The following is a 13,610-nucleotide window of genomic DNA, read 5'->3' on the forward strand; positions in this document are numbered from 1 at the left end:
ACGATGGTAAGTTATGCACGTAGAGTTGTTGGAAAGTTGTCAGAGACCCTCAGTCACATAGTCACTGCAGTTCAAGACAGCTGTGGTGGAGGCTTTGTTTGTGGGAAGGCTGATAAGGTCTGGACTATTTTTCAGGTTATGAATAGCAGTGATATTGGACTCACTGGGGAAGGATGAAGTCAGGTTAAAAGTGAGTCCTTGCCTACCACCTGCCTGCTTCCTTCAGCTTAGGCAGCTGCTTTCAATAACCAGTCTTGGAGTGGCCACAGAAGTGTGTTTTGATGTCTGTCTGGTTGTGTGTGTGAATGTTCATATTTGTGCTAGAAAAAGAGCAAAAGTTCAAAGTTAGTGTGAATGTTGTTTCCTGTTACATGTTTCTGTACACCACACATTCATCTACAATAGTTGACCGTTTGCCTTTCCCGTGTTTCATGTATTGCTCAATCCAAGAATTTTTGTTATTATATTTGTTAACTTAGGGTACAACTTTACACATTAAATACAGCATTGTTAGGCCTCTGAATAAGAGAACAGACTACAATATCTGTAACTACTAGCTTGTCTCATCCCTTACATCATTTTCAAAGATTTTTGAGCAGATCATGCATGAAAGAGTTGTCACCCGTCTGTGTTGTAATTGATCCCATTATGGTTTGGATTACAGGAGAACTTTTCTACTGAGGCAGCTGTTTATACTCTGGCTGAGCACATAAATTTCTTAAATGGAAAAATATTGCCAGTTGGGATCATCTGCAACTTAACAAAGGCATTTGATGGTGCCAATTATAATATTCTAATAGAGAAATTAAATCTTTGTAGGTTACGTGGTTCGTATGTCTAGTTTAGTCCTGTTGAAGAAACAAGATCCAGAAAGTGACACTAAAGTCAGAGAAACACTATGATGGGGAGAAATAGCAATTGGAGATCGTGCAGTGCTTGATCGTCGCCCCCTTTACTGTTCTTGCTGTTTTTTAACTAACTACCTTTTTACTTGCATCAAGAGACAGAATTAATCTGTTTTGTAAATAATATCAGCATTGTTGTCAAGCTGGAAACAGAGACATGGATAAGGAAAATAATGAATGATATTTTTATTGAAGTTACCTGGTTTTATCTGCTCTGGCTAGCATTTGGCTAGCATTAGACTTAAGAAAAAATTCACTGCCAAAAATATTCTGCTTTATATTACCGTATTTACTCGAATCTAAGCCGCACTTTTTTTCCGGTTTCTGTAATCCAAAAAACCGCCTGCGGCTTAGAATCGAGTGCAAAGCACGCGGGAGTTCTGAAAAATGTTGGTGGGTGCCGCCACAACTAACTTCTGCCATCGAATATATGTAGCGCTACAAGGCCATGATTTGTAGGCACAAAGATAAATACTGGCACCAAAACCTCTGCGTCATTAAAAAAAAGGTTGAAGACGAGCCTTTTTCCTCCGCCCCGAGTTTCGACCACTGCATTTTGGTACATTATCCAACGAAGTAAATACAAATTCCGTATTGTTCATCTTTGAATGTAGCTGCATTTCAATGTACTACAAAAATGCGACTGGCAAGACTGTTTGGGATGTTTGTCAATATGGCCAACTCTGCGTTCTGAATTTTTTCCTACCTGTGAGAAGAGATGGTTGCTAATAGGAACTTTTATGAATTGTGAATCACATGCAGTATTCTCTTCACCATAAGAATAATACGAATATAAACATTTTGCCATGTATTGTTTCGTGTTTGCTACTATCTCATTTAAATCCTGTCTGCCTAATAAACTACGAAACTAGAGTGAGACAACAGCAAACGCGGAAGAATATACATATCATGTAATGTTTATATTCGTATTATTCTTATGCCTAATAGTGATACAGTCAGAAATGAAGCACGGCAATTGACTAGATTTTTAAATCTAAGATGACTCTAATTTCTGTGCAGAATGTAATGAACTAAAAAGCCGCCTGGAAACATTTTCAAACGGAGAAAAATTTCGCTAAAATTTAGTTCAGAACATCATCTATCATACGCAGTCTATTATTTGGTTCTTGTTGATCATTATCAAAGAAAGCAGTAGTGTAAGTAACAACAAATGTTTCACTAATGAGACGATTCCTCTCTATTTTTTATTTGTAAGCGGCGGTAGCGCGCACAAAAGCAGGCCATGCCGCAAGCGGCGACAGGCCGTAAAAACGCACAATCAGAATGCGACAAACAATGCATGACACAGTACAGTAATGCATTTTCAGCTTAGAGTGACGTAAACACCTATAACAAAGAAAACGGCGCTTATCAGATCAAAGAAAAATAAGCAATCAATTCAAAGCAGACGAAGCACGTGAAAAAGGAAGGGTACCCGTATAAATACGGACGGAGCGCCTGACGCATAGCAATGGCTACCTGGTAAACCTTAACTGCTAAGCTTACGACTCGAACCAAACTACTGCAGCTGTATCGTCATTCATTCGACCTAAATTGTGTCTCATATTACAATTAGACGAACTTTGTTTCTATTTGGAGGTGGGACCTAAAACTTTTCTCTCCCCTTGAATTTCGAGTCTCAAATTTCAGGTGCGGCTTGGATTCGGGAAAATTTTTTTTCCTTGATTTCGAGTCTCATTTTTCAGGTGCGGCTTAGATTCGAGTGCGGCTTAGATTCGAGTAAATACGGTAACATAGTGCACCAACAAATAATATTACGTAGGGCAGAAAGGTTCATGGATGTACAAGTTGATGACAGACTGTAGCACAGAGTGGACCTTCTAACATGTTAAGAGTCACCTACTTTTTGCCACTAGAATAAATTCCAGATTTGGGGAAGTTAAAGTATTTTACATATTTTCATTCATTTTTGTCGAATGGGATATTACTCTTAAGATAACTCCCCATAGCCCAAAAATATTTTTGTGCAAAAGAAAGTAATTAGAATTGTGTATGGGTATCACACACATACACCTTGCTGGTTTCTCTCTTAAGTAACTGGAAATATTTACCACAGCCTCACAGTAAATTTATTCACTAATTAAATTTTGCTGTCAACAATCATCTGCAATACTAACAGGAAAAATCTTCTGCACTTCCTTGTAGTAAGTCTAGCTTTAGCACAGAAAGGAGTGAAATATGCAGTTATAAAACTGTGTAACAATGTGCTCATTGAAATATCCATGACAGGCGAAGTATCTTTTTTTTGTCAAATATACCAGGTGTTCCTCTATAGAAGTAGTTTAGATGAAACCACAGGGTTATTATAGTTGAAGTTCCAATTTCAAAACATTGAAAAAGAAAAAAAAATCCCACTAAATTGTTCATTGTCCATTCAGTGTCATTTTGTAAATGGATTCGGCTACAAATGACAGATGAATCACAGTATGATGGCTGTGCGAGAGTTGCACATTAAACCAACCATACTATTCAGTGTATGTGACAACACAAGTTTGGCATTAAACAATTGTGGCACTGTTAGTTAGGTAAGCCCATCCACCACATCAAGGTTGTACCACATCAGATGGGAAAAATCTGTTTTAATTGTCCTGAGGCCAAAAAGCAAGAATGAAATCTAATCTATTTTTAATTGTTGTGAGACTGGCACAAGACATGTTAAATCCCCCCTGCGGGTCCGGGGTAAGAATAGGCCCGAGGTATTCCTGCCTGTCGTAAGAGGCGACTAAAAGGAGTTTCAACCATTTCAGCCTTCCATGTGATGGTCCCCCTTGGGATTTGACCTCCATTTTTCAAAATTCTACAGAAGTACGAGCCTTTTGGGGAAGGACGCCTTACGTGGTGTCTCACTGGTCCTCGGTGCACTAAGACCTTGGCACTCAGCATTGTAACCACACCCGCTATTCCTCAAATTGGGCCTAAACGCCTGATGGGTTGCACAAGTTACGCCCATAGTGCGTCCCCATCTGCGCCTACGATCATGATGGACTTTCCATGGCACCCGAAATCCAGCACGGTAGCCAGCCCGTTGTGGTGGGGTCGTCATGTACCCTCTAGGTTGTAGCCCCCTGACAACACAGGGATCGTACTGCCGATACCTGAGCTGCACCCTCCCCACGTCGGCCAAGGAGTAGATGCCTGTCTCCTTGGGGCATCAGGACTCCCGGCAATGGTCATCCTGCCAGGTGGCCCTTGCTGAGGCTGGGTGGCGCCCGTGGGGAGAGCCCGTGGTCGGAGTGGGTGGTATCGGGGCGGACGTTTCGCAGATGAAACGTCAACATGTATCGGGTCGTTCTGCGGCCGAGTCTTTTAAAAAGAAAGGTACTGTCTCTGGTTCTGGTTCTCCTGCCCCTTCCCCCTTGGCCACTCCCTGGGAGGAAGGACAGGCCCGCCAGCTTGGGGCGAAGTACTGCCCCCGCTATTTAGTCTGTTCTCGGACCGATGGGGGGACGTTCGCCACCTCCAAGCCCATGTTCTTTGTCCAGCACATCGAGGACATCTTCGGGGAAATCGAGGCTCTCAGTAAAATGCGTTCAGGGTCCGTTCTTATAAAGACCACCTCTGCCACTGTCGGCGGCACTCCAGGCGTGCGACCGACTAGGGGACATCCCAGTGTCCACTGTCCCGCATCTGGCACTGAATAGGACGCAGGGGGTTATTTTTCATCAGGACCTCCTGCTGCAATCTGATGAGGAGCTCAGGGCCAACCTGGAGTGCCGAGGAGTGCATTTCGTCCGGCGCGGTCCCAAAGACCGTCACATCGACACCGGGGCCTTTATCCTCGCCTTCGAGGGGGACGTTCTCCCGGAGAAGGTAAAGGTGATGTGCTACCGGTGCGACGTGCGACCTTACATCCCGCCTCCTATGCGCTGCTTTCAGTGTTTGCGCTTTGGGCACATGTCGTCACGGTGTAAGACTGAGCCCCTTTGTGGCGATTGTGGACGTCCTCTTCGTGAGGAACATACATGCACCCCACCACCTCGGTGCGTCAATTGTCCTGGCATCCACTCGCCTAGATCTTTAGACTGCCCCGCGTATCAGATGGAGAAGAAGATTCAAGAATTAAAAACTTTGGATCGCCTCTTATTCTGAGGCTAGGAAAAAGTATGACCGCCTCCATCCCGTGACGTTGACAACTTCGTTTGCCTCAGTCGTGTCCACTCCTTCCACATTATCCTCACCCCTATCCTGTCCCCCCTCCACCTCCTCACCCCATCCGGGGTCTATGCCTCCGCGTCCCAAATCCCTCCCTTCCAAATCCTCCTCCCTCGCGGCCCCTTCCTCCTCTGCCCCAGGGGCCACCCTTCCTCCTCCTCCCCCTCCGCCGCCTGAGAAGCGATCCTCTTCTCAGGCATCCATCGGGGGAAACGTTCCGGACCCCGGCTTCCGAGGTCCGGCGTTCCAAAACGGACCCCGCGCGTGAGGACCTTCTTCGGGTCCAGCCCACCATCCCCGTGCCTCATCGGACTTCCCAGAAGGCCTCCAAGAAGAAATCTTTATCCCCCTCTCCACCCCGGCGCGTTTCGCCTGACGCTCCATCCGTGAGTCGCTGCTTCCGGCCGTCCTCAGTTTCGCCGGGACGCTCTGCTGCCAGGCGCTCAGCTGGCCTCTCGTCGGCGAATGACGCTGCCCCTCCTACGCAACCCGGCCGCAGCTGGTGACGACTTGATGGAACAGGATCCGCCTCCCGCCGGTTGTAGCCTTGTTCCCTCGAAACCTGGCCCTCCGCGGCCGTCGAGGTGACCAGCTCTTCACCCGTTTCGTTCCCCCTTTTTTCTAACTAGCGATGGCTTTGTTACATTGGAACATAAGAGGTATTCGATCTAATCGGGAGGAATTACAACTGCTCCTCCGCCTGCACTGTCCGCTCGTCCTTGGTCTCCAGGAAACCAAGTTGCGCCCAACTGACCGTATTGCCTTTACCCACTATACCTCGGAGCGGTCTGACCTCACCCCTGTGGACGGTATTACAGCTCATGGTGGGGTCATGTTGCTCGTTTGGGACGATGTCTATTACCATCCCATCCCATTGACCACCCCACTCCAAGCAATAGCTGTCAGTATTACTCTTTCTGCCTTTACTTTTTCCGTTTGTACCGTCTACACTCCATCGTCATCTGCAGTTAGTCGGGCTGACATGATGCACCTGATTGTTCAGCTTCCTCCGCCGTTTTTATTGTTTGGTGACTTCAGTGCCCATCATCCCCTTTGGGGCTCTCCTGCATCCTGTCAGAGAGGCTCCCTCTTGGCGGATGTCTTAAACCATCTCAATCTTGTCTGCCTCAATACTGACGCCCCGACTTTCCTCTCGGACTCTACTCATACCTACTCCCACTTGGACCTCTCGATCTGTTCTACCACTCTTGCCCGTCGGTTCGAGTGGTATGTCCTTTCTGACACCTCTTAGAGCGACCACTTCCCCTGTGTCGTTCGTCTCCTGCACCACACCCCATCCCCACGTCCTTCAAGCTGGAACATACCGAAAGCTGACTGGGGACTTTACTCCTCCCTGGCGACCTTTCCGGACCACGATTTTCTCAGTTGTGACAGTCAGGTCGAATACCTCACGGCTGTTATCATCAATGCTGCCGAACGTTCCATTCATCGTACTACCTCTTCTTCACGTCGCGTTTCCATCCCCTGGTGGAATGAGGCTTGTAGAGACGCTATCCGTGCTCGACGACGTGCTTTATGCACCTTTCGCCGCCATCCTACGTTGGCGAATTGTATTGTATACAAACGACTCCAAGCGCAATGCCGTAGAGTCATCAAAGACAGCAAAAAAGCTTGTTGGGCCTCTTTCACCAGCTCCTTTAACAGTTTTACTCCCTCTTCTGTCGTATGGGGTGGCCTGCGCCGGCTGTCGGGCATTAAGGCCCAGTCCTCGGTACCTGGCCTGACCTCAGGTAATGCGGTCCTCGTTGATCCTGTGGCTGTCTCCAACGCCTTCGGCCGGTTTTTCGCGGAGGTTTCAAGCTCCGCCCATTACCACCCTGCCTTCCTTCCCAGGAAAGAGGCAGAAGAGGCTCGGCGACCTTCCTTCCACTCGCTGAATCTGGAAAATTATAATGCCCCCTTTACTATGCGGGAACTCGAACGTGCACTTGCACTGTCCCGGTCCTCTGCTCTGGGGCCAGATGCCATTCACGTTCAGATGCTGGCCCACCTTTCTCCGGCAGGCAGAAGCTTCCTTCTTCGTACCTACAATCGTGTCTGGACCGAAGATCAAGTCCGCATGCGTTGGCGTGATGCCGTCGTTGTTCCTATACCCAAACCCGCTCCATTTCTCTTACAAGCTGTGTCTGTAAGGTGATGGAGCGCATGGTTAACGCTCGGTTAGTTTGGATTCTTGAATCTCGACGGCTACTTACCAATGTTCAATGCGGCTTTCGTCGCCGTCGCTCCGCTGTTGACCACCTTGTGACCTTGTCGACATTCATCATGAACAACTTTTTGCGAAGGCGCCAAACAGTAGCCGTGTTCTTCGATTTGGAGAAGGCTTATGATACCTGTTGGAGAGGAGGTATCCTCTGCACTATGCACAGGTGGGGCCTACACGGTCGCCTGCCCCTTTTTGTTGATTCCTTTTTAACGGATCGAAAGTTTAGGGTACGTGTGGGTTCCGTATTGTCCGACGTCTTCCTCCAGGAGAACGGAGTGCCTCAGGGCTCCGTCTTGAGCGTAGCCCTTTTTGCCATAGCGATCAATCCAATTATGGATTGCATTCCACCTAATGTCTCAGGCTCTCTTTTTGTCGATGACTTCGCGATCTACTGCAGTGCCCAGAGAACATGCCTCCTGGAGCGCTGCCTTCAGCGTTGTCTAGACAGCCTATACTCGTGGAGCGTGGCAAATGGCTTCCGGTTCTCTGAAGAGAAGACGGTTTGCATCAACTTTTGGCGATATAAAGCGTTCCTTCCGCCATCCTTAAATCTCGGTCCCGTTGTTCTCCCATTCGTGGAAACAACTAAGTTTCTAGGGCTCACACTGGACAGGAAACTTTGTTGGTCTCCGCACATCTCTTATTTGGCTGCCCGTTGTACACGTTCCCTTAATGTTCTCAGAGTTCTTAGTGGTTCATCTTGGGGAGCAGATCGCACTGTCCTGCTTCGCTTGTATCGGTCCATAGTCCGATCAAAGCTGGATTATGGGAGCCTCGTCTGCTCGGCCATCCCTCTTACGCCGTCTCAACTCCATCCACCATTGGGGGTTACGTCTTGCGACCGGAGCATTCTACACTAGTCCCGTCAAGAGTCTTTATGCTGAAGCTGCCGAATTACCATTGACCTACCGGCGCGACGTACTGCTTTGTCGGTATGCCTGCCGGCTGTTGTCAGTGCCCGACCACCCCTCTTATCAGTCCTTCTTCGCCGATTCTCTCGACCGTCAGTATGGGTTGTATGTGTCTGCCCTGCTGCCTCCTGGAGTCCGCTTTCGTCGCCTGCTTCGACAATTGGATTTTGCCCTCCCTACCACCTTCAGAGAGGGTGAGAGCCCGACACCACCGTGGCTCCAGGCTCCGGTTCATATTTGTCTCGACCTCAGCTCGCTCCCGAAGGAGGGTATTGCTCACGGTTTGTCGAACTTCGTGCGCGACTTGCCAGTCACACCTTTATTTACACTGGTGGCTCCAAAACTGATGGTGTCGGCTGTGCCTTTGTCGTCGGGGCCGGCACCTTTAAATACCGGCTCCTCGACCAGTGTTCCAGCTTTACGGCCTAGCTTTTTGCTCTCCATCAGGCCGTTCAGTATGCCCGCCGCCACCGCCATTCATCGTATGTACTCTGCTCTGATTCACTCAGTGCTCTTCAGAGCCTTGGAACTCCATATCCGGTCCATCCCTTGGTGCAACGGATCCAGCAGTCCCTCCATTCTTCTGCTGCTGATGGCTCTCCTGTCAGCTTTCTGTGGGTTCCCGGCCATGTAGGAGTGCCTGGGAATGAGGCTGCTGATGCTGCAGCCAAGGCTGCAGTCCTCCTGCCTCGGCCAGCCTCCCATTGTGTCCCGTCATCTGACATTAGTGGGGTTGTTTGTAAGAGGCTTGTGTCTTTGTGGTGGGATACTTGGTCATCACTTCAAGGAAACAAGCTCCGGGCAGTAAAACCGTTCCCAACTGCTTGGACAACCAACCTCCTCCCGACCATCTCGGTGAGAAGGTCCTTCTGACCAGGTTGCGGATTGGGCATTGCCGGTTTAGCCACCGCTACCTGCTCTCCGGTGACCCAGCCCCGCAGTGCCCTTGTGGTCATGCATTAACAGTGCGCCATGTTTTATTGTCGTGTCCCCGTTTTAGTCACTCGTGTTGTCCTGTCTCTGCCATACAGGATATTTTAGCTGATGACACTCGAGCAGCTGCTCGTGTTCTTCGTTTCATTACTTTGACTGGCTTGTCCAAAGACGTCTAACTCCTTATTTTATCTGCATCTTTGTAAGAACTTTCTGGTGTCCCCCCCTCCCCCCCCCCCTTTACTAGATTCTATGTGCTCTAACAATTGTGACTGGGCACTAATAACCTCAGTAGTTGATCGCCCTTAAACCCCCCCCCCCCCCCCCCCCCCCTCAAAAAAAAATCTGCCACAAGTTGAATCTGAGAAACAGTATGTTCCACAACAGGTCGGAGTGTCTCGGGGGTCAAGTTCAGAATGCATTGCATAATATGTACTTTCGGTTCAGGTACTTCTATGATTGGAGCACTGAACACATCATCTTTCAGGTGACCAGACATCCAGACGTTGCATAGATTACAATCAGGTTATCTGGATGGCTAGGCTGTAGGGAAATGATGACTGATAATTCTAGCATTTCCAAAATGCCTTTGCAACAGATGCTTCACTGGCATTGTAATTTGCAGAGTAGCACCATTTTGCATAAAAATGATTTTACCCACACATCCATGTTGAAGGGTCAGAAAAGACGTTGGTGCATGAAAGACTCTTAGTGCTTATCAGTGTCCTTTCGGGAATTATCACTTTTCATCTGATTTTGTGTAAAGGAAGATAATGCTTAATGATATATTCATATAGAGGAAAAGGTTATTTCTTTTTTAATATATAATTAAATTATCTTTCTCTCATATGCGTGTGTTATATCATCCTGTGTGTGTGTGTGAAACTGTGTGTTTGCAACTTCAGGGTTTTTTAGCTTAACAGTAATGGAAATAACTTGCATAAAAAGTAGTGTAATAAGCAAGCATATCTATAGTGTAATTTTTTTATTCTGAGCATTTCATTATTGTCACAAATTGTTTCTCTCTTTTATTTCAGTCAAAACAAGCATATGAACGCCTCAATATTCCGAAGATATATCACCCATTTATATGTGGTGCAAATAACGAGCATGTGATTGCACTGATGAATGAAACAGGAGTGAGAATAAACATACCTCCTGTGTCAGTACAAAAGGATGAAATCACAATAGCTGGTGAAAAGGAAGGTGTTACAGTTGCAAAAGACAAAATCATGAATATCTACCGTGAAATGGTAAGTTTGTCCATAAAAAAAATAACATTTGTTGAAGGTGTGAAACATTTAAACTGCAGTGTACAGTGGAACTTCATTTAGGGACACACACACACACACACACACACACACACACACACACACACACACACACACACACACACCATGGCTATTGCAAATTTCTCAGCACTTTTCTTTGTGAAGTCTATTAAATTCTATAGATGGTTGGAACTATTAAGAACAATCTTATATTGAGTTTGTCGATCATGTCTACTGAATTGTTTTGTTTATCTACCATTCTCAGCAGTATTGCTTGTTCATCTGAAGTAAAATACTTCAACATTTTCATATCAGGAAGTAGTTATTGTTAACAAAATATATAATGAATTGGAACATGTGAAATACCCAATTTTCATATTTTTGAAATAAAAATTGCACGTTACAGTTGAGAAAGGACAAATAAAGTGCTAATTAATCAACAAATTTTAGGATCTATAGAAGAGATAACATAAAATTCATAGATTGAATAAAGTAGGCACAATATGCTTACTAGATGATGTGAAACTGCTAAAGCGAATTAATTTTATTGCAGTTTTATGGAAACTTACCTTTAATAAAAAGAATTGTACACATCAGTCAGAACTTGTGCATACTTGTTGTGCACCAGTGTCAGAAGCTTGTGAAACAAAAAATGATTAGCTGTAATGGATGTTTGTAAATATTTGCTACAATGGATTTTTTTGTGTATAATGACTCGTTTTGACATTTAGACCTCTATTTATTTTACTAGAGTAATGTGTTTTTTTTTTACAGTTATAGCCATAGAAATAATAGCAGTAATTATTTACCCAAAATCCTTGTACAATAGGTATAGGATCTGTTAGATTAATTCAAGGTAAAAAGTCTTAAATACAGGTATTCGAATATAAACAAGTGTCTCATGAGGAGAGGACAGGTGATTGGTAGTGGCCTTGTTGAAGGAACTATCCCAGCACTTGTCTAAAGTGATTTAGGAAACCACAGAAAACCTAAGTCTGGATGGCCAGGTAGAGAATAAGCCTCAATCTTCCCTACCCTGAGGGATAACAAATACTCTGCCTTGTGATGATGTACTTAATGTACAAAGCTCTTATTTTTCTATATAAAAACAGGTTAACTTAGTAATATAAAAAAGTAATTGTACACTTTACATTTAGTTCTCTGCACCTCTCTCTCTCTCTCTCTCTCTCTCTCTCTCTCTCTCTCACACACACACACACACACACACACACACACACTTGCAAATGACTTTAGGGTCACAACCATGGTGCCTGCTTATGTTGCAGCTTGATGTCTTCCATTCTCTCTGTCTGAATAACTGAAGCAGCTTCCCATCATGATGTGTGGCTCCTTGACGAGACATTGCTATTAAGTACTAGTGATAATAATGCCCACCCACCCACGTCTACTTTGACTTCTATAACTAATCTTTGTGTAGTGTGCAATATCTAAGAGATATGCTTTGAGTATTTGTTTCAAATAAATGTATCTTAGGAATTTCTTTAAAGTATTTGGGCAAGTTGTTATATTTAGGCAAGTTGTTATATTTGGCTTTAAGTTATTATTTTGAGCAAAGGAAAGAGGTGATAAGGAAAACTGTGTTTAAAACAGGTCATCTATTATACACGGACATGACAGGTCATGGTATAGCGATAGGCACATATGCAGATGGCGATAGTATCATGTACAGAATATATAAAAGGGCAGTACATTGGCAGAGCTGTCATTTGTACTCGTGATTCATTTGAAAACATTTCTGACGTGGAATGCAGAATGGTAGTTGAACATGTGGGATATTCCATTTTGGAAATTGGTAGAGAATTCAGTATTCCACGATCCACAGTGCCAAGAATGTTCAAAGAATACTGAATTTCGGGCATTATCTCTCACCACTGACAATGCAGTGGCAGACGACCTTCACTTAATGACAGAAAGCAGTGGCGTTTGTGTAAAGTTGTCAGTGCTGACAGATAAGAAACACTGTTAAATAACCGCAGAGGTCAATGTGGGACATATGATGAACATATCAGTTAGGACAGTTCAGACTTTGGCATTTATGGGCTATGACAGCAGAAGACTGACCAGAGCAGCGTGACATCGCCTGCAGTGCTTCTCCTCGACTTCGGAACATTGATTAGGCCCTCCGTGACTGGAAAACGGTGACCTGGTCAAACGAGTCCTGATTTCAGTTATGAGCTGATGGTAGGGTTCGAGTGAGGCACAGATGCCATGAAGCTGTGGACCCCAGTTGTCAATAAGGCATTGTGCAAGCTAGTGGCTCCATAATGGTGTGGGCTGTATTCACAAGTAATGGACTGAGTCCTCTGGTCCGACTGAACTGGTTATTAACTGGAAATTTTTATGTTCAGCTACTTGGAGATCATTTGCATTCCACAACAATGGAATTTTTATGAATGACAATGCACCAAATTACTGATTGATTTGAGGAACTCCTTGGACACTTTGACAAAGTGATTTGACCACCCATTTCGCCCAACATTAATCCCATCAACATTTATGGGACATAGTCAAGAGGTCAGTTCATGGCCGAAATCCTGCACTGGCAACACTTTTGCAGTTATGGACGGCTATTGTGGGAATTTTGGTAGGATTTATAATAAAACGTATTGTTTTCTGCATTGTAACTGCTGAACGTTTGAACTGACTGAGTTATTGATTTTCCTTTTTCAGGAGAAAAAATGTACTGTGGTGTCGGTAGAGGTTCAAAAGGCTAAGCATAAATACATCATAGGCACCCGTCGAACAGGTATACAAGAAATCCTCAGAGAAACTGGTGTTAGTGTGGAAATGCCTCCTCAAGATTCAAGTACAGGAACAATTACATTGAGAGGCCCACATGATCGGTTAGGTAGAGGTAAGTGTTTGTGTATTGTTACTGATCATATTATTGTGTATAATGTGTAATTTCTTGTAAGTGTTTTAGTTTTTTGTTTTCGGTTAAAAACTGATACATTGTGAACAGTATTTTTTTTTAATAGACAATTAGTATCAATGGTGGCCAGCTATCATGTGCTAATGTGCTGCAGCACTGTAAATATCACATTAAAATTCTGCAATTTCTCTTTGAATGTGAGCTGAAATTGCACTAAAATTACTCTATTTCTCTTAAAATCCATACTGGTATGCAAATAAAAAAGACAAAAATGTGTTTTGTAGCTCTCTTCCTGTG

The 13,610-nt window shown here is 44.9% G+C and overlaps 1 protein-coding gene across 1 annotated transcript in view; it reads left to right on the forward strand.

Annotated features, from left to right (window-relative positions):
* LOC126253194 (vigilin) overlaps nucleotides 1-13,610 on the forward strand; it is a 104,158-nt gene that overhangs the window by 16,960 nt on the left and 73,588 nt on the right. Inside the window, exons 5-6 of the mRNA XM_049954360.1 lie at nucleotides 10,187-10,402; nucleotides 13,112-13,295. Coding sequence (XP_049810317.1) covers nucleotides 10,187-10,402; nucleotides 13,112-13,295 — 400 coding nt within the window. The remainder of the gene's footprint in view (nucleotides 1-10,186; nucleotides 10,403-13,111; nucleotides 13,296-13,610) is intronic.

This window comes from Schistocerca nitens, chromosome 4, assembly GCF_023898315.1.
Source record: "Schistocerca nitens isolate TAMUIC-IGC-003100 chromosome 4, iqSchNite1.1, whole genome shotgun sequence".
NCBI classification, from domain to species: Eukaryota; Metazoa; Arthropoda; class Insecta; order Orthoptera; family Acrididae; genus Schistocerca; species Schistocerca nitens.